We start from the raw sequence: 22,811 nt of genomic DNA, 5'->3' as shown, positions 1-22,811 counted from the left end.
AGGCACAAGGTTTATTGCTGACATGCATCAGGGGGCCTCACTTAGGAGGGAGGGAGGGAGGAGGCACACCCCAAGTCACTGTTACAGACTTTTAAAGGCTAAAACTGCAAAGGTTAGGAGGGGCTACTTGCCCTATGTTAGGATTGGCTCTGGTGGTCGCTAAGGGTGCTTGTCTAAATGTTACTGGCTATTGCAGGGAGGGGTGTTGGGGAGTTTCCAGAGAATTTCCAGATGGTAATTGTTTACCTTAGTTGAAATTGTTTATCTCGATTGGCCACCTTGATCTTAGAAACTGAAGCTGAGCTTGCCTTCAATTGTTTTTGGATCATTTTCCCAAGCTTGCCTGGGTCACGTTCCCAGGCTGGCTGAGAGAGAGGGCCTTACAATATTAATGACCAGTGAGTGTTAAGAGTCTTAATTTTGATGTTGGTTCCAGGCAAGCATTTGTACAGTTGTGTTAGTGCCATGGTATAGTTATCTATTTCCTGAGTAGTTATGGTTGTACCTTGACCCTCTGGGATGGAGTTTTTTTTTCTAGTATCTTCTGTAAAGCTGGATTTGTGGATAGGTACTGTTTCGATTTGTTTTTGTCGTGGAATATTTTGTTTTCTCCTTCAATGGTTATTGATAGTTTTTCTAGGTAAAGTAGTCTGGCCTGGCAACTGTGTTCTCTTAGGGTTTGCAGGATCTCTGTCCAGGCCCTCTGGACAGCCAAAGTTCTTACATAGAAAAACCTTGTCTCCTAAACCCAAAATAAATAAATAAATAAATAAATAAATAAATAAATAAATAAGATAGAAATAAAGGAATAGACCTAGCATTGACTCAGGACTTTGAATATATTCGCACCTGCATGTGTACCTATATTCAGGTGTATGTGTGCACACTAATTTCACAGACACACAGACACAACACACAGACACACAGGCACACACACACACACACTGCCAGAACAATCTCTACCACACTTCAACTACCCTCCATAGATGAGAAGAACTACTAGTGTTGTTAATAAGCTGCTGTGTCTATGGCAATTTCTGATGGTAACCTTAGCTGAGATGATCAACGAAGACGTCAGAGATGTGAGTCTGCTTTCCTTAGATGTAGGGAGGAGTTGCAGAGTAAGGGCAGAGTGGCTGACATTGATGCTTCTGCCATAATGTGAGGAAGAGCTGTGCCAGGTAGGACACTTTTCCTACTGGCCTATGGTCTACAGAAATGTTGTGTGACTACAGTGGCTATTCCATAAATCCCTACACAACAAGAGGAAAAAAAGACACAACAGAGCAATAGTGTACTGGAGTACTGGCTTTATTTGCTGTGTAAAAGGCAGAGATGAGGACTCTTGGTGTCTTAGAGTGAGTGGGTTGAGGAGGGCCTTCACTGCAGGGATTGGCATGGGCTACAAGGTGAGAGTGAGACCACAGAAATGTCTTCAGATGGTTTTCAGAGTGACAGGGGTGGCATGGATGTATTTGTTATCAACCCGAGGCCCATGGCAACTAGAGCTGCAAAATCTTGCCTTGTAGCCCTCAGAGGTGCCAAAGCTACACTTGTAGCAGCTGGACCACCAAGAAGCCAAAAGGAAATGCTCATTTTTGGGAAGGAAGAAGGATGAGAGAGAGAGGCAGAGCTAGTGGAGGAGAGTGGCTTAGTGTGTTGGGAAAGGGAGTCAAAGCCTGGGCTGGGAAGTCCTGAGAGGGACAGTGCCTATCCTGTAATAGCCCTGAGTAGCTAAAACCCAGGGATTGTGCTGGCAGCATACTCGGAAACAGCAACCAGCCTGCCAACTACGGAGTTTTCAGCATCCATACTAGCAGAAGCAGGGCTTTCAACCGCTGGACTAAGAGCAGCAGGGTTGGCAGCAGCTGGACTGACAGCAGCAGGGCTTACAGCAGCTGGACTGACAGCAGCAGGGCTTACAGCAGCTGGACTGACAGCAGCAGGGCTCACAGCAGCTGGACTGACAGCAGCAAGGGTTGCAGCAGCAGGGCTTACAGCAGCTGGACTGACAGCAGCAGGGGTTGCAGCAGCTGGACTGACAGCAGCAAGGTTTGCAGCAGCTGGATTGACAGCAGCAAGGCTTACAGCAGCTGGACTGACAGCAACAGGGCTTGCAGCAGCTGGACTGACAGCAGCAGGGGTTGCAGCAGCTGGACTGACAGCAACAGGGCTTACAGCAGCTGGACTGACAGCAGCAGGGGTTGCAGCAGCTGGACTGACAGCAGCAAGGTTTGCAGCAGCTGGATTGACAGCAGCAAGGCTTACAGCAGCTGGACTGACAGCAGCAGGGCTTACAGCAGCTGGACTGACAGCAGCAGGGCTTACAGCAGCTGGACTGACAGCAGCAGGGCTTACAGCAGCTGGACTGACAGCAGCAGGGCTCACAGCAGCTGGACTGACAGCAGCAAGGGTTGCAGCAGCAGGGCTTACAGCAGCTGGACTGACAGCAGCAGGGGTTGCAGCAGCTGGACTGACAGCAGCAAGGTTTGCAGCAGCTGGATTGACAGCAGCAAGGCTTACAGCAGCTGGACTGACAGCAACAGGGCTTGCAGCAGCTGGACTGACAGCAGCAGGGCTTGCAGCAGCTACACTCACAGCAGCTGGACTTGCAACCTCCACAGGAGCCACAGCCTCCCCTGCTGCCCCCACAGCAGCACACAGGCACACAGCAGCACACAGGCTTGCAGCAGCAGCAGGAGCCACTGGTCTCACAGCTGGAGCCACAGCCTCCAGAACAGCCACAGCAGGTCATGGTTCTGGTGTTTGGTTGACGGTGGAGTAGGACAGTGAAGCACGCAGAAAGAGGGGTGTACAGGTGTGGAGCCTCCTGAGCCTAGGCCTTTATATCCCTGCTCAGGGTCACTTACCTGGATGCACATGGGCACTTCCTGGTTCCTGTTTGTGCCATTTTTTAGGACCACTCTTTTTTGTTTTGCTGTAGTTATCATCTCCACATTACTGTCCTCTGGTCTCCACATCCTTGTTGCCTCATCACAATAACTCTAGTGCTGAATTTGTGTCCTGAGTGGATCAAGGTCCTCATTTTGGTAAAATACCAACCAACATTTGAGGCTTTTTTTTGCTTGTGTATGTCCATGCAATGTATATACGACTGTATTTGTGTGTGTGTGTGTGTGTGTGTGTGTGTGTGTGTGTGTGTGTGTGTTTGTGTGTGTGTTCGTGCAGGACCATGCCTCTGTATGGGTGTGTGAGTGAGTGTGTGTGTTCTCTCTCTCTCTCTCTCTCTCTCTCTCTCTCTCTCTCTCTCTCTCTCTCTCTCTCTCTCTCTGTTTGTGATTTAATGTGTACATTTTTTTGGAATGCATTCAGCTGTGTGGATGCTTGTCTTGGCCAGAGTCAGCTAGTAGGTGTCCTCCTGAGTCATTCTACTGTGCATGTTTCCTGCAGCAACCAGAGGTCCCTATTCTGACTGTTGTATCTAGCCGACTTGCTGGGGATGCTGTGTCTGCCTTTGCTTTGTTGGGATAGTAGGCAGACTGCCTTGTCCACCGTGCCATGTTCTTCCTCTTCTTTTTGCCTCCTTCACCACCCCTCTTTGTGTGTGTTGAAGGACAGATATGTGCTTGTGTATGTGGAAGGCATTTTGGGGTTTTGAGGCCAAGTCTCCCACTGGCTCGTGACTCTCCTCTTAGCACAGGCTAGTGAATGAAGCCTGAGATCTGGCTGCATCCACCTCCCCAGTCCTGTAGCTCCATGTTACCATAAGAGGCTTTTAATGTATTTTGGGGGATCAAACTTAAGTCCTCACGCCTGTGCTTGTAGCACTTTATCACTAGATGTATCTCTGAAAGCCCAAGTCTATAGTTACATGTAGAGTCCGTTAGTTTTTCCGTTGACCCTCATTTTAAGTGACAGTTTGACAGCATTTGTTTGTTTGTTTGTTTTTAGGTAGGGTTTCTCTGTGTAGGCTTGGCTGTCCTGGACATACTTTGTAGACCAGGCTGGCCTTGAACTCACAGAGACCTACCTGCCTCTGACTCCAGAGTGCTAGTTTGAAAGACGTGCTGCACCACGCATGATTCTTTCCAACTTTTTAAAGGCTCAACAGCTTTGCAATGAAGACCATAAGACAGGGACCTTGGGCCCAATATTTGAGCCTGAGATTCACACTATATAGACGAGAGGAGCTCTGACAGGATTTGGGGCTTCCGAGGTCTGTGCTAAAGATGCAGATGGGCCCACTTGAGTTCCTCCTCAGTCCAGGATGGGTCCAAGAATCTTAGAAGAGCACTGGCTGTCTGTGGGTCAGACTACCCTTCCCTACTCTCTGCCTTCCCTTCCTTCCCAAGTCACACTCCAGCTGCCCCTTCTCAGAGTGCATGCAGGCCTACAGGATGGAGTCAGTCTCTCCTTTCGCCCCAGGGATGACCCACTGGACAGTCTTTACTCCACGGGACCCAGAGTTTCTCCATTAGCAGCTGGCTCCTGTACTTGGCTGAGTCCTGACCCCTACCTTGTCCACTCCATGGGGTGTGTGTGTGTGTGTGTGTGTGTGTGTGTGTGTGTGTGTTTGTGTGGTTGTGTGTGTTCGTGCAGGACCATGCCTCTGTGTGGGTGTGTGAGTGAGTGTGTGTTTCTCTCTCTCGCTCTCTCTCTCTCTCTCTCTCTCTCTCTCTCTCTCTCTCTCTCTCTCTCTGTGTGTGTGTGTGTGTGATTTAATGTGTACATTATTTTGGAATGCATTCAGCTGTTTGGATGCTTGTCTTGGCCAGAGTCAGCTAGTAGGTGTCCTCCTGAGTCATTCTACTGTGCATGTTTCCTGCAGCAACCAGAGGTCGCTATTCTGACTGTTGTATCTAGCCGGCTTGCTGGGGATGCTGTGTCTGCCTTTGCTTTGTTGGGATAGTAGGCAGACTGCCTTGTCCATCCTGCCATGTTCTTCCTCTTCTTTTTGCCTCCTTCACCACCCCTCTTTGTGTGTGTTGAAGGACAGATATGTGCTTGTGTATGTGGAAGGCATTGGTGAACCTGGGTTTTGAGGCCAAGTCTCTCACTGGCTCGAGACTCTCCTCTTAGCACAGGCTAGTGAATGAAGCCTGAGATCTGGCTGCATCCACCTCCCCAGTCCTGTAGCTCCATGTTACCATAAGAGGCTTTTATGTATTTTGGGGGATCAAACTTAAGTCCTCACGCCTGTGCTTGTAGCACTTTATCACTAGATGTATCTCTTTAAGCCAAGTCTATAAGTTACATGTAGAGTCTGTTAGTTTTTCCATTGACCCTCATTTTAAGTGACAGTTTGACAGCATTTGTTTGTTTGTTTGTTTTTAGGTAGGGTTTCTCTGTGTAGGCTTGGCTGTCCTGGACATACTTTGTAGACCAGGCTGGCCTTGAACTCACAGAGACCTATCTGCCTCTGACTCCAGAGTGCTAGTTTGAAAGACGTGCTGCACCACGCCTGATTCTTTCCAACTTTTTAAAGGCTCAACAGCTTTGCAATGAAGACCATAAGACAGGGACCTTGGGCCCAATATTTGAGCCTGAGATTCACACCATATAGAGGAGAGGAGCTCTGACAGGATTTGGGGCTTCCGAGGTCTGTGCTAAAGATGCAGATGGGCCCACTTGAGTTCCTCCTCAGTCCAGGATGGTCCCACGGATCCTAGAAGAGCACTGGCTGTCTGTGGGTCAGACTACCCTTCCCTACTCTCTGCCTTCGCTTCCTTCCCAAGTCACACTCCAGCTGCCCCTTCTCAGAGTGCATGCAGGCCTACAGGATGGAGTCAGTCTCTCCTTTCGCCCCAGGGATGACCCACTGGACAGTCTTTACTGCACGGGTCCCAGAGTTTCTCCATTAGCAGCTGGCTCCTGTACTTGGCTGAGTCCTGACCCCTACCTTGTCCACTCCATGGGGTTTGGTGTGGAAACCCCCACCTCAGACAACTGTCTAGCATTAGCCCAGAGCTCTGCCAACCTTAGAGCAGTGGTTCCCAACCTTCCTAATGCTACGACTCTTTAACAACGTTCCTCATGTGCTAGATAACCTCAGCCCTTAAATGACTTCCTTGCTACTTCCTAAGTGTAATCGCTACAGTGATGAACTGAAATGCAAGCATAAGATATGTAAGAGATGTTCTATGGTTCCCTCAAAGGGACTGAGATCCACTAGTTGAGAACCTGCTGGACGTGAGGTGAGGTGAGGTGAGGTGAAGTGAGGTGATGGCCGAGCTGCCTGGCAAGGGGTCTCTGGACCATGAATGTGAGCACCATATAGGAGTCTGTTCTCCACTGATGTAGTTAACATTTACCATTTCGAACATGGGACAAGCCACACTGGGTGGCTCCTACTTTTCATCTTAGCACACAGGGAGGCAGAGGCAGGCAGATCTCTGCGAGTTTGAGGCCAAACTGGTTTACAAAGCAAGTGCAAGAGAGTCTAGGCTCCGTGGAGAAACGCTGTCTTGCAACAAAACACACTCAAAATCAAACCTTGGACCACTGGCTGATGTGCCTCGTGAAGGTCCCTAAGCCAATCTGGCCTGCAGGTCCTCCCAGCATCCCTCAGGCCCTCCCTATCACAGGGTATGGCTCCCATACCCCGCCTGTACCTTGACCTCTCCAGCCCATGGGCTTGAGCCGCTCTTCCATAGGAATCCCGATTTTGGGGTTCCATAACTGTCTCTTTCTCTGCCCCTTCTTTTGACCCCCTGGCTGGAGTGCTTGGCTCCAGCCTCTCTCTTCCCCTGCCACTGTCCCTACATGGTTCGACGCCAGGACCACTTAGGAGTCTCCCAGATGTGTCTGCCTTTCTTTATGCTCTGCCACATGTCTATAACAAACCTCTCTTGCACCATACCCAGGAGCACTCATAGTTCCTCTCCTTGTCTTTTTGCTTCTTGGCTTCATTCACAATTTGATGTTGTCCAGAGGAACTCTGAGACAGAGCCTATTGTGCAGTCAGATCAGTCTAGAAAGCAGCGCCAGTTCTACCCCCAAACTCCTCTCGGCTTTGTCTTCAGGTCTCCAACTTACCCATGGCCTTATTATCTACCCTTTCTAACTTCCCCCCTCCCACACTCCAAATAACTAAACACCCTGTCTCTGTGGTTTGAATGAACATGGCTCCCACAGACGCACAAGGAGTGGCAATATTGGAGATGAGGCCTTGTTGGAGGCCGTGTGCCATGGGGCATGTGCTCTGTGCTTTCAGAAAATCAAGCCAGGCCCAGTGGCACACTGTCTTCCTGCTGCCTGCCAATGCAGATGAAGATTTCTCAGCTCCTTTTCCAGCACCATGTCTGCTGGGTGCCGCCATGCTTCCTGCCATGACAAGAGTGGAATAAACTATGGATCTGTGAGGCACCCAAATGAAAGGTTCTCCCTTAGAGGACTTGCTGTGTTCATGGTTTCTCTTCACAGCAAAAGACACCCTAAGACAGTGGACATGGATCTCTGGGTCTCACTGGCCAGACACCTGTAATCGGTGAGGTCCAAGTCTCAGGGAGAGAGATCCTATGTCGAATGATAAACAGGAAGCACGTTGATCTCTGTGAGCCCAGCCTCATCTACAGAGCGAGTTCTAGGGCAGTCAGAGCTGTTCAACAGAGAAATCATGTGTCCTAAATCTAAAGTAAATAAAATAATAAACAAATAAGTAAATAAATAAGAGCAAAATCAAGGAAGGCACCTAGCACTGGCCTCTGGCCTTTGCTTATACACACCCTGCAAGTGTACCTATAATCAGGTGCCTATGGGCACACTACCTTGCAAAGACAGACACACAGACAGACAGACAGTGGTAGAGACAGACTACAGACAGATGTATACACACACACACACACACACACACACACACACACACACACCCCGTTCAAAGCCAGAACAAGCTCTACTACACTTGAACTACCCTCCATAGATGAGAAGAACTGCTTGTATTGTTAATAAGCTACTGTGTCTGTGGCAATTTCTGATAGGAGCCTTAGCTGGAGATGATCAGGAAGAGGACGGTGATGTGAGTCTGATTCCTCAGATACAGGGAAGAGTTGCAGAGTAAGGGCAGAGTGGCTGTCCTTGATGCTTCTGCCACAGTGTGAGGAAGAGCTGTGCCAGGTAGGACACACTGCCCACTGGCCTATGGTCTACTGAAATGTTGTGTGACTACAGTGGCTATTCCAGTAAATCCCTACACAACAAGAGGAAAAAAGACACAAGAGAGCAATAGTGTACTGGAGTATTGGCTTTATTGAAAGTGGAAAAGGCAGAGATGAGGATTCTTGGTGTCTTAGAGTGAGTGGGTTGAGGAGGGCCTTCACTGCAGGGATTGGCATGGGCTACAAGGTGAGAGTGATACCACAGAAATGTCTTCAGATGGTTTTCAGAGTGACAGGGGTGGCATGGATGTATTTGTTATCAACCCGAGGCCCATGGCAACTAGAGCTGCAAAATCTTGCCTTGTAGCCCTCAGAGGTGCCAAAGCTCCACTTGTAGCAGCTGGACCACCAAGAAGCCAAAAGGAAATGCTCATTTTTGGGAAGGAAGAAGGATGAGAGAGAGAGAGGCAGAGCTAGTGGAGGAGAGTGGCTCAGTGTGTTGGGAAAGGGAGTCAAAGCCTGGGCTGGGAAGTCCTGAGAGGGACAGTGCCTATACTGTAATAGCCCTGAGTAGCTAAAACCCAGGGATTGCGCTGGCAGCATACTCGGGCACAGCAACCAGCCTGCCAACTATGGGGTTTTTAAGCATCCATCCTAGCAGAAGCAGGGCTTTCAACCGCTGGACTAAGAGCAGCAGGGTTGGCAGCAGCTGGACTGACAGCAGCAGGGCTTACAGCAGCTGGACTGACAGCAGCAGGGCTTACAGCAGCTGGACTGACAGCAGCAGGGCTTACAGCAGCTGGACTGACAGCAGCAGGGCTTACAGCAGCTGGACTGACAGCAGCAAGGGTTGCAGCAGCAGGGCTTACAGCAGCTGGACTGACAGCAGCCGGGGTTGCAGCAGCTGGACTGACAGCAGCAAGGTTTGCAGCAGCTGGATTGACAGCAGCAAGGCTCACAGCAGCTGGACTGACAGCAACAGGGCTTGCAGCAGCTGGACTGACAGCAGCAGGGCTTGCAGCAGCTACACTCACAGCAGCTGGACTTGCAACCTCCACAGGAGCCACAGCCTCCCCTGCTGCCCCCACAGCAGCACACAGGCACACAGCAGCACACAGGCTTGCAGCAGCAGCAGGAGCCACCGGTCTCACAGCTGGAGCCACAGCCTCCAGAACAGCCACAGCAGGTCATGGTTCTGGTGTTTGGTTGACGGTGGAGTAGGACAGTGAAGCAGGCAGAAAGAGGGGTGTACAGGTGTGGAGCCTCCTGAGCCTGGGCCTTTATATCCCTGCTCAGGGTCACTTACCTGGATGCACATGGGCACTTCCTGGTTCCTGTTTGTGCCATTTTTAGGACCACTCTCTTTTGTTTTGCTGTAGTTGTCATCTCCACATTACTGTCCTCTGGTCTCCACATCCTTGTTGCCTCATCACAATAACTCTAGTGCTGAATTTGTGTCCTGAGTGGACCAAGCTCCTCATTTTGCTAAAATACCAACCAACATTTCAGGCTTTCTTTTGCGTGTATGTCCATGCAATGTATATACGACTGTGTGTGTGTGTGTGTGTGTGTGTGTGTGTGTGTGTGTGTGTGTGTGTGTGTGTTCGTGCAGGACCATACCTCTGTGTGGGTGTGTGAGTGAGTGTGTGTGTTTCTCTCTGTCTCTCTCTCTCTCTCTCTCTCTCTCTGTGTGTGTGTGTGTGTGTGTGTGTGTGTGATTTAATGTGTACATTTTTTGGGAATGCATTCAGCTGTGTGGATGCTTGTCTTGGCCAGAGTCAGCTAGTAGGTGTCCTCCTGAGTCATTCTACTGTGCATGTTTCCTGCATCAACCAGAGGTCCCTATTCTGACTGTTGTATCTAGCCGGTTTGCTGGGGTGCTGTGTGTGCCTTTGCTTTGTTGGGATTGTAGGCAGACTGCCTTGTCCACCGTGCCATGTTCTTCCTCTTCTTTTTGCCTCCTTCACCACCCCTCTTTGTGTGTGTTGAAGGACAGATATGTGCTTGTGTATGTGGAAGGCATTGGTGAACCTGGGTTTTGAGGCCAAGTCTCTCACTGGCTTGTGACTCTCCTCTTAGCACAGGCTAGTGAATGAAGCCTGAGATCTGGCTGCATCCACCTCCCCAGTCCTGTAGCTCCATGTTACCATAAGAGGCTTTTAATGTATTTTGGGGGATCAAACTTAAGTCCTCACACCTGTGCTTGTAGCACTTTATCACTAGATGTATCTCTTAAAGCCCAAGTCTATAAGTTACATGTAGAGTCTGTTAGTTTTTCCGTTGACCCTCATTTTAAGTGACAGTTTGACAGCATTTGTTTGTTTGTTTGTTTTTAGGTAGGGTTTCTCTGTGTAGGCTTGGCTGTCCTGGACATACTTTGTAGACCAGGCTGGCCTTGAACTCACAGAGACCTACCTGCCTCTGACTCCAGAGTGCTAGTTTGAAAGACGTGCTGCAGCACGCCTGATTCTTTCCAACTTTTTAAAGGCTCAACAGCTTTGCAATGAAGACCATAAGACAGGGACCTTGGGCCCAATATTTGAGCCTGAGATTCACACCATATAGGGGAGAGGAGCTCTGACAGGATTTGGGGCTTCCGAGGTCTGTGCTAAAGATGCAGATGGGCCCACTTGAGTTCCTCCTCAGTCCAGGATGGGTCCAAGAATCTTAGAAGAGCACTGGCTGTCTGTGGGTCAGACTACCCTTCCCTACTCTCTGCCTTCCCTTCCTTCCCAAGTCACACTCCAGCTGCCCCTTCTCAGAGTGCATGCAGGCCTACAGGATGGAGTCAGTCTCTCCTTTCGCCCCAGGGATGACCCACTGGACAGTCTTTACTGCACGGGACCCAGAGTTTCTCCATTAGCAGCTGGCTCCTGTACTTGGCTGAGTCCTGACCCCTACCTTGTCCACTCCATGGGGTTTGGTGTGGAAACCCCCACCTCAGACAACTGTCTAGCATTAGCCCAGAGCTCTGCCAACCTTAGAGCAGTGGTTCCCAACCTTCCTAATGCTACGACTCTTTAACAACGTTCCTCATGTGCTAGATACCCTCAGCCCTTAAATGACTTCCTTGCTACTTCCTAAGTGTAATCGCTACAGTGATGAACTGAAATGCAAGCATAAGATATGTAAGAGATGTTCTATGGTTCCCTCAAAGGGACTGAGATCCACTAGTTGAGAACCTGCTGGACGTGAGGTGAGGTGAGGTGAGGTGAGGTGATGGCCGAGCTGCCTGGCAAGGGGTCTCTGGACCATGAATGTGAGCACCATATAGGAGTTTGTTCTCCACTGATGTAGTTAACATTTACCTTTTCGAACGTGGGACAAGCCACACTGGGTGGCTCCTACTTTTCATCTTAGCACACAGGGAGGCAGAGGCAGGCAGATCTCTGCGAGTTTGAGGCCAAACTGGTTTACAAAGCAAGTGCAAGAGAGTCAAGGCTCCGTGGAGAAACCCTGTCTTGCAACAAAACACACTCAAAATCAAACCTTGGACCACTGGCTGATGTGCCTCGTGAAGGTCCCTAAGCCAATCTGGTCTGCAGGTCCTCCCAGCATCCCTCAGGCCCTCCCTATCACAGGGTATGGCTCCCATACCCCGCCTGTACCTTGACCTCTCCAGCCCATGGGCTTGAACTGCTCTTCCATAGGAATCCCGATTTTAGGGTTCCATAACTGTCTCTTTCTCTGCCCCTTCTTTTGACCCCCTGGCGGGAGTGCTTGGCTCCAGCCTCTCTCTTCCCCTGCCACTGTCCCTACATGGTTCGAGGCCAGGACCACTTAGGAGTCTCCCAGATGTGTCTGCCTTTCTTTATGCTCTGCCACATGTCTATAACAAACCTCTCTTGCACCATACCCAGGAGCACTCATAGTTCCTCTCCTTGTCTTTTTGCTTCTTGGCTTCATTCACAATTTGATGTTGTCCAGAGGAACTCTGAGACAGAGCCTATTGTGCAGTCAGATCAGTCTAGAAAGCAGCGCCAGTTCTACCCCCAAACTCCTCTCGGCTTTGTCTTCAGGTCTCCAACTTACCCATGGCCTTATTATCTACCCTTTCTAACTTCCCCCCTCCCACACTCCAAATAACTAAATACCCTGTCTCTGTGGTTTGAATGAACATGGCTCCCACAGACGCACAAGGAGTGGCAATATTGGAGATGAGGCCTTGTTGGAGGCCGTGTGCCATGGGGCATGTGCTCTGTGCTTTCAGAAAATCAAGCCAGGCCCAGTGGCACACTGTCTTCCTGCTGCCTGCCAATGCAGATGAAGATTTCTCAGCTCCTTCTCCAGCACCATGTCTGCTGGGTGCCGCCATGCTTCCCGCCATGACAAGAGTGGAATAAACTATGGATCTGTGAGCCACCTAAATGAAAAGTTCTCCCTTAGAGGACTTGCTGGGTTCATGGTTTCTCTTCACAGCAAAAGACACCCTAAGACAGTGGACATGGATCTCTGGGTCTCACTGGCCAGACACCTGTAATCGGTGAGGTCCAAGTCTCAGGGAGAGAGATCCTATGTCGAATGATAAACAGGAAGCACGTTGATCTCTGTGAGCCCAGCCTCATCTACAGAGCGAGTTCTAGGGCAGTCAGAGCTGTTCAACAGAGAAATCATGTGTCCTAAATCTAAAGTAAATAAAAGAATAAACAAATAAGTAAATAAATAAGAGCAAAATCAAGGAAGGCACCTAGCACTGGCCTCTGGCCTTTGCTTATACACACCCTGCAAGTGTACCTATAATCAGGTGCCTATGGGCACACTACCTTGCAAAGACAGACACACAGACAGACAGACAGTGGTAGAGACAGACTACAGACAGAAGTATACACACACACACACACACACACACACACACACACACACACACACACACACCGTTCAAAGCCAGAACAAGCTCTACTACACTTGAACTACCCTCCATAGATGAGAAGAACTGCTTGTATTGTTAATAAGCTACTGTGTCTGTGGCAATTTCTGATAGGAGCCTTAGCTGGAGATGATGAGGAAGAGGACGGTGATGTGAGTCTGATTCCTCAGATACAGGGAAGAGTTGCAGAGTAAGGGCAGAGTGGCTGTCCTTGATGCTTCTGCCACAGTGTGAGGAAGAGCTGTGCCAGGTAGGACACACTGCCCGCTGGCCTATGGTCTACTGAAATGTTGTGTGACTACAGTGGCTATTCCAGTAAATCCCTACACAACAAGAGGAAAAAAGACACAAGAGAGCAATAGTGTACTGGAGTATTGGCTTTATTGAAAGTTGAAAAGGCAGAGATGAGGATTCTTGGTGTCTTAGAGTGAGTGGGTTGAGGAGGGCCTTCACTGCAGGGATTGGCATGGGCTACAAGGTGAGAGTGATACCACAGAAATGTCTTCAGATGGTTTTCAGAGTGACAGGGGTGGCATGGATGTATTTGTTATCAACCCGAGGCCCATGGCAACTAGAGCTGCAAAATCTTGCCTTGTAGCCCTCAGAGGTGCCAAAGCTCCACTTGTAGCAGCTGGACCACCAAGAAGCCAAAAGGAAATGCTCATTTTTGGGAAGGAAGAAGGATGAGAGAGAGAGAGGCAGAGCTAGTGGAGGAGAGTGGCTCAGTGTGTTGGGAAAGGGAGTCAAAGCCTGGGCTGGGAAGTCCTGAGAGGGACAGTGCCTATACTGTAATAGCCCTGAGTAGCTAAAACCCAGGGATTGCGCTGGCAGCATACTCGGGCACAGCAACCAGCCTGCCAACTATGGGGTTTTCAGCATCCATCCTAGCAGAAGCAGGGCTTTCAACCGCTGGACTAAGAGCAGCAGGGTTTGCAGCAGCTGGACTGACAGCAGCAGGGCTTACAGCAGCTGGACTGACAGCAGCAGGGCTTACAGCAGCTGGACTGACAGCAGCAGGGCTCACAGCAGCTGGACTGACAGCAGCAAGGGTTGCAGCAGCAGGGCTTACAGCAGCTGGACTGACAGCAGCAGGGGTTGCAGCAGCTGGACTGACAGCAGCAAGGTTTGCAGCAGCTGGATTGACAGCAGCAAGGCTTACAGCAGCAGGACTGACAGCAACAGGGCTTGCAGCAGCTGGACTGACAGCAGCAGGGCTTGCAGCAGCTACACTCACAGCAGCTGGACTTGCAACCTCCACAGGAGCCACAGCCTCCCCTGCTGCCCCCACAGCAGCACACAGGCACACAGCAGCACACAGGCTTGCAGCAGCAGCAGGAGCCACCGGTCTCATAGCTGGAGCCACAGCCTCCAGAACAGCCACAGCAGGTCATGGTTCTGGTGTTTGGTTGACGGTGGAGTAGGACAGTGAAGCAGGCAGAAAGAGGGGTGTACAGGTGTGGAGCCTCCTGAGCCTGGGCCTTTATATCCCTGCTCAGGGTCACTTACCTGGATGCACATGGGCACTTCCTGGTTCCTGTTTGTGCCATTTTTAGGACCACTCTCTTTTGTTTTGCTGTAGTTGTCATCTCCACATTACTGTCCTCTGGTCTCCACATCCTTGTTGCCTCATCACAATAACTCTAGTGCTGAATTTGTGTCCTGAGTGGACCAAGCTCCTCATTTTGCTAAAATACCAACCAACATTTCAGGCTTTTTTTTGCTTGTGTATGTCCATGCAATGTATATACGACTGTGTGTGTGTGTGTGTGTGTGTGTGTGTGTGTGTGTGTTCGTGCAGGACCATACCTCTGTGTGGGTGTGTGAGTGAGTGTGTGTGTTTCTCTCTGTCTCTCTCTCTCTTTCTCTCTCTCTCTCTCTCTCTCTCTCTCTCTCTCTCTCTCTCTGTGTGTGTGTGTGTGTGTGTGTGTGTGATTTAATGTGTACATTTTTTGGGAATGCATTCAGCTGTGTGGATGCTTGTCTTGGCCAGAGTCAGCTAGTAGGTGTCCTCCTGAGTCATTCTACTGTGCATGTTTCCTGCATCAACCAGAGGTCCCTATTCTGACTGTTGTATCTAGCCGGTTTGCTGGGGATGCTGTGTGTGCCTTTGCTTTGTTGGGATCGTAGGCAGACTGCCTTGTCCACCGTGCCATGTTCTTCCTCTTCTTTTTGCCTCCTTCACCACCCCTCTTTGTGTGTGTTGAAGGACAGATATGTGCTTGTGTATGTGGAAGGCATTGGTGAACCTGGGTTTTGAGGCCAAGTCTCTCACTGGCTTGTGACTCTCCTCTTAGCACAGGCTAGTGAATGAAGCCTGAGATCTGGCTGCATCCACCTCCCCAGTCCTGTAGCTCCATGTTACCATAAGAGGCTTTTAATGTATTTTGGGGGATCAAACTTAAGTCCTCACACCTGTGCTTGTAGCACTTTATCACTAGATGTATCTCTTAAAGCCCAAGTCTATAAGTTACATGTAGAGTCTGTTAGTTTTTCCGTTGACCCTCATTTTAAGTGACAGTTTGACAGCATTTGTTTGTTTGTTTGTTTTTAGGTAGGGTTTCTCTGTGTAGGCTTGGCTGTCCTGGACATACTTTGTAGACCAGGCTGGCCTTGAACTCACAGAGACCTACCTGCCTCTGACTCCAGAGTGCTAGTTTGAAAGACGTGCTGCAGCACGCCTGATTCTTTCCAACTTTTTAAAGGCTCAACAGCTTTGCAATGAAGACCATAAGACAGGGACCTTGGGCCCAATATTTGAGCCTGAGATTCACACCATATAGGGGAGAGGAGCTCTGACAGGATTTGGGGCTTCCGAGGTCTGTGCTAAAGATGCAGATGGGCCCACTTGAGTTCCTCCTCAGTCCAGGATGGGTCCAAGAATCTTAGAAGAGCACTGGCTGTCTGTGGGTCAGACTACCCTTCCCTACTCTCTGCCTTCCCTTCCTTCCCAAGTCACACTCCAGCTGCCCCTTCTCAGAGTGCATGCAGGCCTACAGGATGGAGTCAGTCTCTCCTTTCGCCCCAGGGATGACCCACTGGACAGTCTTTACTGCACAGGACCCAGAGTTTCTCCATTAGCAGCTGGCTCCTGTACTTGGCTGAGTCCTGACCCCTACCTTGTCCACTCCATGGGGTTTGGTGTGGAAACCCCCACCTCAGACAACTGTCTAGCATTAGCCCAGAGCTCTGCCAACCTTAGAGCAGTGGTTCCCAACCTTCCTAATGCTACGACTCTTTAACAACGTTCCTCATGTGCTAGATACCCTCAGCCCTTAAATGACTTCCTTGCTACTTCCTAAGTGTAATCGCTAGGTGATGAACTGAAATGCAAGCATAAGATATGTAAGAGATGTTCTATGGTTCCCTCAAAGGGACTGAGATCCACTAGTTGAGAACCTGCTGGACGTGAGGTGAGGTGAGGTGAGGTGATGGCCGAGCTGCCTGGCAAGGGGTCTCTGGACTATGAATGTGAGCACCATATAGGAGTCTGTTCTCCACTGATGTAGTTAACATTTACCTTTTCGAACGTGGGACAAGCCACACTGGGTGGCTCCTACTTTTCATCTTAGCACACAGGGAGGCAGAGGCAGGCAGATCTCTGCGAGTTTGAGGCCAAACTGGTTTACAAAGCAAGTGCAAGAGAGTCAAGGCTCCGTGGAGAAACCCTGTCTTGCAACAAAACACACTCAAAATCAAACCTTGGACCACTGGCTGATGTGCCTCGTGAAGGTCCCTAAGCCAATCTGGCCTGCAGGTCCTCCCAGCATCCCTCAGGCCCTCCCTATCACAGGGTATGGCTCCATTACCCTGCCTGTACCTTGACCTCTCCAGCCCATGGGCTTGAGCCACTCTTCCATAGGAATCCCGATTTTAGGGTTCCATAACTGTCTCTTTCTCTGCCCCTTCTTTTGACCCCCTGGCTGGAGTGCTTGGCTCCAGCCTCTCTCTTCCCCTGCCACTGTCCCTACATGGTTCGAGGCCAGGACCACTTAGGAGTCTCCCAGATGTGTCTGCCTTTCTTTATGCTCTGCCACATGTCTATAACAAACCTCTCTTGCACCATACCCAGGAGCACTCATAGTTCCTCTCCTTGTCTTTTTGCTTCTTGGCTTCATTCACAATTTGATGTTGTCCAGAGGAACTCTGAGACAGAGCCTATTGTGCAGTCAGATCAGTCTAGAAAGCAGCGCCAGTTCTACCCCCAAACTCCTCTCGGCTTTGTCTTCAGGTCTCCAACTTACCCATGGCCTTATTATCTACCCTTTCTAACTTCCCCCCTCCCACACTCCAAATAACTAAATACCCTGTCTCTGTGGTTTGAATGAACATGGCTCCCACAGACGCACAAGGAGTGGCAATATTGGAGATGAGGCCTTGTTGGAGGCCGTGTGCCATGGGGCATGTGCTCTGTGCTTTCAGAAAGTCAAGCCAGGCCCAGTGGCACACTGTCTTCCTGCTGCCTGCCAATGCAGATGAAGATTTCTCAGCTCCTTCTCCAGCACCATGTCTGCTGGGTGCCGCCATGCTTCCCGCCATGACAAGAGTGGAATAAACTATGGATCTGTGAGCCACCCAAATGAAAGGTTCTCCCTTAGAGGACTTGCTGTGTTCATGGTTTCTCTTCACAGCAAAAGACACCCTAAGACAGTGGACATGGATCTCTGGGTCTCACTGGCCAGACACCTGTAATCGGTGAGGTCCAAGTCTCAGGGAGAGAGATCCTATGTCGAATGATAAACAGGAAGCACGTTGATCTCTGTGAGCCCAGCCTCATCTACAGAGCGAGTTCTAGGGCAGTCAGAGCTGTTCAACAGAGAAATCATGTGTCCTAAATCTAAAGTAAATAAAAGAATAAACAAATAAGTAAATAAATAAGAGCAAAATCAAGGAAGGCACCTAGCACTGGCCTCTGGCCTTTGCTTATACACACCCTGCAAGTGTACCTATAATCAGGTGCCTATGGGCACACTACCTTGCAAAGACAGACACACAGACAGACAGACAGACGTAGAGACAGACGTACAGACAGATGTATACACACACACACACACACACACACACACACACACACACACACACACACCCTGTTCAAAGCCAGAACAAGCTCTACTACACTTGAACTACCCTCCATAGATGACAAGAACTGCTTGTATCGTTAATAAGCTACTGTGTCTGTGGCAATATCTGATAGGAGCCTTAGCTGGAGATGATCAGGAAGAGGACGGTGATGTGAGTCTGATTCCTCAGATTCAGGGAGGAGTTGCAGAGTAAGGGCAGAGTGGCTGTCCTTGATGCTTCTGCCACAGTGTGAGGAAGAGCTGTGCCAGGTAGGACACACTGCCCACTGGCCTATGGTCTACTGAAATGTTGTGTGACTACAGTGGCTATTCCAGTAAATCCCTACACAACAAGAGGAAAAAAGACACAAGAGAGCAATAGTGTACTGGAGTATTGGCTTTATTGAAAGTGGAAAGGGCAGAGATGAGGATTCTTGGTGTCTTAGAGTGAGTGGGTTGAGGAGGGCCTTCACTGCAGGGATTGGCATGGGCTACAAGGTGAGAGTGATACCACAGAAATGTCTTCAGATGGTTTTCAGAGTGACAGGGGTGGCATGGATGTATTTGTTATCAACCCGAGGCCCATGGCAACTAGAGCTGCAAGATCTTGCCTTGTAGCCCTCAGAGGTGCCAAAGCTACACTTGTAGCAGCTGGACCACCAAGAAGCCAAAAGGAAATGCTCATTTTTGGGAAGGAAGAAGGATGAGAGAGAGAGGCAGAGCTAGTGGAGGAGAGTGGCTCAGTGTGTTGGGAAAGGGAGTCAAAGCCTGGGCTGGGAAGTCCTGAGAGGGACAGTGCCTATCCTGTAATAGCCCTGAGTAGCTAAAACCCAGGGATTGCGCTGGCAGCATACTCGGGCACAGCAACCAGCCTGCCAACTATGGGGTTTTCAGCATCCATCCTAGCAGAAGCAGGGCTTTCAACCGCTGGACTAAGAGCAGCAGGGTTGGCAGCAGCTGGACTGACAGCAGCAGGGCTTACAGCAGCTGGACTGACAGCAGCAGGGCTTACAGCAGCTGGACTGACAGCAGCAGGGCTTACAGCAGCTGGACTGACAGCAGCAGGGCTCACAGCAGCTGGACTGACAGCAGCAAGGGTTGCAGCAGCAGGGCTTACAGCAGCTGGACTGACAGCAGCAGGGCTTACAGCAGCTGGACTGACAGCAGCAGGGCTTACAGCAGCTGGACTGACAGCAGCAGGGCTTACAGCAGCTGGACTGACAGCAGCAGGGCTCACAGCAGCTGGACTGACAGCAGCAAGGGTTGCAGCAGCAGGGCTTACAGCAGCTGGACTGACAGCAGCCGGGGTTGCAGCAGCTGGACTGACAGCAGCAAGGTTTGCAGCAGCTGGATTGACAGCAGCAAGGCTCACAGCAGCTGGACTGACAGCAACAGGGCTTGCAGCAGCTGGACTGACAGCAGCAGGGCTTGCAGCAGCTACACTCACAGCAGCTGGACTTGCAACCTCCACAGGAGCCACAGCCTCCCCTGCTGCCCCCACAGCAGCACACAGGCACACAGCAGCACACAGGCTTGCAGCAGCAGCAGGAGCCACCGGTCTCACAGCTGGAGCCACAGCCTCCAGAACAGCCACAGCAGGTCATGGTTCTGGTGTTTGGTTGACGGTGGAGTAGGACAGTGAAGCAGGCAGAAAGAGGGGTGTACAGGTGTGGAGCCTCCTGAGCCTGGGCCTTTATATCCCTGCTCAGGGTCACTTACCTGGATGCACATGGGCACTTCCTGGTTCCTGTTTGTGCCATTTTTAGGACCACTCTCTTTTGTTTTGCTGTAGTTGTCATCTCCACATTACTGTCCTCTGGTCTCCACATCCTTGTTGCCTCATCACAATAACTCTAGTGCTGAATTTGTGTCCTGAGTGGACCAAGCTCCTATTTTGCTAAAATACCAACCAACATTTCAGGCTTTTTTTTGCTTGTGTATGTCCATGCAATGTATATACGACTGTGTGTGTGTGTGTGTGTGTGTGTGTGTGTGTGTGTGTGTGTGTGTTCGTGCAGGACCATACCTCTGTGTGGGTGTGTGAGTGAGTGTGTGTGTTTCTCTCTGTCTCTCTCTCTCTCTCTCTCTCTCTCTCTCTCTCTCTCTCTCTCTCTCTGTGTGTGTGTGTGTGTGTGTGTGTGTGATTTAATGTGTACATTTTTTGGGAATGCATTCAGCTGTGTGGATGCTTGTCTTGGCCAGAGTCAGCTAGTAGGTGTCCTCCTGAGTCATTCTACTGTGCATGTTTCCTGCATCAACCAGAGGTCCCTATTCTGACTGTTGTATCTAGCCGGTTTGCTGGGGATGCTGTGTGTGCCTTTGCTTTGTTGGGATCGTAGGCAGACTGCCTTGTCCACCGTGCCATGTTCTTCCTCTTCTTTTTGCCTCCTTCACCACCCCTCTTTGTGTGTGTTGAAGGACAGATATGTGCTTGTGTATGTGGAAGGCATTGGTGAACCTGGGTTTTGAGGCCAAGTCTCTCACTGGCTTGTGACTCTCCTCTTAGCACAGGCTAGTGAATGAAGCCTGAGATCTGGCTGCATCCACCTCCCCAGTCCTGTAGCTCCATGTTACCATAAGAGGCTTTTAATGTATTTTGGGGGATCAAACTTAAGTCCTCACACCTGTGCTTGTAGCACTTTATCACTAGATGTATCTCTTAAAGCCCAAGTCTATAAGTTACATGTAGAGTCTGTTAGTTTTTCCGTTGACCCTCATTTTAAGTGACAGTTTGACAGCATTTGTTTGTTTGTTTGTTTTTAGGTAGGGTTTCTCTGTGTAGGCTTGGCTGTCCTGGACATACTTTGTAGACCAGGCTGGCCTTGAACTCACAGAGACCTACCTGCCTCTGACTCCAGAGTGCTAGTTTGAAAGACGTGCTGCAGCACGCCTGATTCTTTCCAACTTTTTAAAGGCTCAACAGCTTTGCAATGAAGACCATAAGACAGGGACCTTGGGCCCAATATTTGAGCCTGAGATTCACACCATATAGGGGAGAGGAGCTCTGACAGGATTTGGGGCTTCCGAGGTCTGTGCTAAAGATGCAGATGGGCCCACTTGAGTTCCTCCTCAGTCCAGGATGGGTCCAAGAATCTTAGAAGAGCACTGGCTGTCTGTGGGTCAGACTACCCTTCCCTACTCTCTGCCTTCCCTTCCTTCCCAAGTCACACTCCAGCTGCCCCTTCTCAGAGTGCATGCAGGCCTACAGGATGGAGTCAGTCTCTCCTTTCGCCCCAGGGATGACCCACTGGACAGTCTTTACTGCACAGGACCCAGAGTTTCTCCATTAGCAGCTGGCTCCTGTACTTGGCTGAGTCCTGACCCCTACCTTGTCCACTCCATGGGGTTTGGTGTGGAAACCCCCACCTCAGACAACTGTCTAGCATTAGCCCAGAGCTCTGCCAACCTTAGAGCAGTGGTTCCCAACCTTCCTAATGCTACGACTCTTTAACAACGTTCCTCCTGTGCTAGATACCCTCAGCCCTTAAATGACTTCCTTGCTACTTCCTAAGTGTAATCGCTAGGTGATGAACTGAAATGCAAGCATAAGATATGTAAGAGATGTTCTATGGTTCCCTCAAAGGGACTGAGATCCACTAGTTGAGAACCTGCTGGACGTGAGGTGAGGTGAGGTGAGGTGATGGCCGAGCTGCCTGGCAAGGGGTCTCTGGACTATGAATGTGAGCACCATATAGGAGTCTGTTCTCCACTGATGTAGTTAACATTTACCTTTTCGAACGTGGGACAAGCCACACTGGGTGGCTCCTACTTTTCATCTTAGCACACAGGGAGGCAGAGGCAGGCAGATCTCTGCGAGTTTGAGGCCAAACTGGTTTACAAAGCAAGTGCAAGAGAGTCAAGGCTCCGTGGAGAAACCCTGTCTTGCAACAAAACACACTCAAAATCAAACCTTGGACCACTGGCTGATGTGCCTCGTGAAGGTCCCTAAGCCAATCTGGCCTGCAGGTCCTCCCAGCATCCCTCAGGCCCTCCCTATCACAGGGTATGGCTCCCATACCCTGCCTGTACCTTGACCTCTCCAGCCCATGGGCTTGAGCCACTCTTCCATAGGAATCCCGATTTTAGGGTTCCATAACTGTCTCTTTCTCTGCCCCTTCTTTTGACCCCCTGGCTGGAGTGCTTGGCTCCAGCCTCTCTCTTCCCCTGCCACTGTCCCTACATGGTTCGAGGCCAGGACCACTTAGGAGTCTCCCAGATGTGTCTGCCTTTCTTTATGCTCTGCCACATGTCTATAACAAACCTCTCTTGCACCATACCCAGGAGCACTCATAGTTCCTCTCCTTGTCTTTTTGCTTCTTGGCTTCATTCACAATTTGATGTTGTCCAGAGGAACTCTGAGACAGAGCCTATTGTGCAGTCAGATCAGTCTAGAAAGCAGCGCCAGTTCTACCCCCAAACTCCTCTCGGCTTTGTCTTCAGGTCTCCAACTTACCCATGGCCTTATTATCTACCCTTTCTAACTTCCCCCCTCCCACACTCCAAATAACTAAATACCCTGTCTCTGTGGTTTGAATGAACATGGCTCCCACAGACGCACAAGGAGTGGCAATATTGGAGATGAGGCCTTGTTGGAGGCCGTGTGCCATGGGGCATGTGCTCTGTGCTTTCAGAAAGTCAAGCCAGGCCCAGTGGCACACTGTCTTCCTGCTGCCTGCCAATGCAGATGAAGATTTCTCAGCTCCTTCTCCAGCACCATGTCTGCTGGGTGCCGCCATGCTTCCCGCCATGACAAGAGTGGAATAAACTATGGATCTGTGAGCCACCCAAATGAAAGGTTCTCCCTTAGAGGACTTGCTGTGTTCATGGTTTCTC

At 50.2% G+C, this 22,811-nt stretch overlaps 3 protein-coding genes across 3 annotated transcripts; all 3 read right to left on the bottom strand.

Annotated features, from left to right (window-relative positions):
- Nucleotides 1-1,843: 1,843 nt before the first annotated feature.
- Nucleotides 1,844-2,767, bottom strand: LOC311609594 (uncharacterized protein; the record flags this gene model as incomplete). Its single annotated transcript, XM_084802774.1, has 2 exons — nt 2,565-2,767; nt 1,844-2,393 (listed from the first exon to the last, which is right to left on the bottom strand). The coding sequence occupies exons 1-2, from the start codon at nt 2,753-2,755 to the stop codon at nt 1,844-1,846; spliced, it is 741 nt and encodes a 246-aa protein (XP_084658900.1). The 5' UTR covers nt 2,756-2,767.
- Nucleotides 2,768-13,615: 10,848 nt separating this feature from the next.
- Nucleotides 13,616-14,312, bottom strand: LOC311592944 (uncharacterized protein; the record flags this gene model as incomplete). Its single annotated transcript, XM_084773848.1, has 1 exon — nt 13,616-14,312. One exon carries the CDS (start codon nt 14,310-14,312, stop codon nt 13,836-13,838), a length of 477 nt encoding a protein of 158 aa, XP_084629974.1. The 3' UTR covers nt 13,616-13,835.
- A 4,040-nt stretch (nt 14,313-18,352) lies between these two features.
- On the bottom strand, nt 18,353-19,632 carry LOC311592930 (uncharacterized protein). The gene has a single exon (XM_084773832.1). The coding sequence runs from the start codon at nt 19,580-19,582 to the stop codon at nt 18,911-18,913; it is 672 nt and encodes a 223-aa protein (XP_084629958.1). The 5' UTR covers nt 19,583-19,632; the 3' UTR covers nt 18,353-18,910.
- Between the last annotated feature and the right edge of the window lie 3,179 nt (nt 19,633-22,811).

Source organism: Acomys minous (assembly GCF_964271855.1).
Source record: "Acomys minous genome assembly, chromosome: 2".
Classification (NCBI taxonomy): domain Eukaryota; kingdom Metazoa; phylum Chordata; class Mammalia; order Rodentia; family Muridae; genus Acomys; species Acomys minous.
This window is presented reverse-complemented; position numbering and strand designations above follow the sequence as displayed.

Bases quoted from the DNA above. Each gene is read 5' to 3' on its own strand.
- LOC311592930 (XM_084773832.1), bottom strand. From the start codon at position 19,582: ATGACCTGCTGTGGCTGTTCTGGAGGCTGTGGCTCCAGCTGTGAGACC.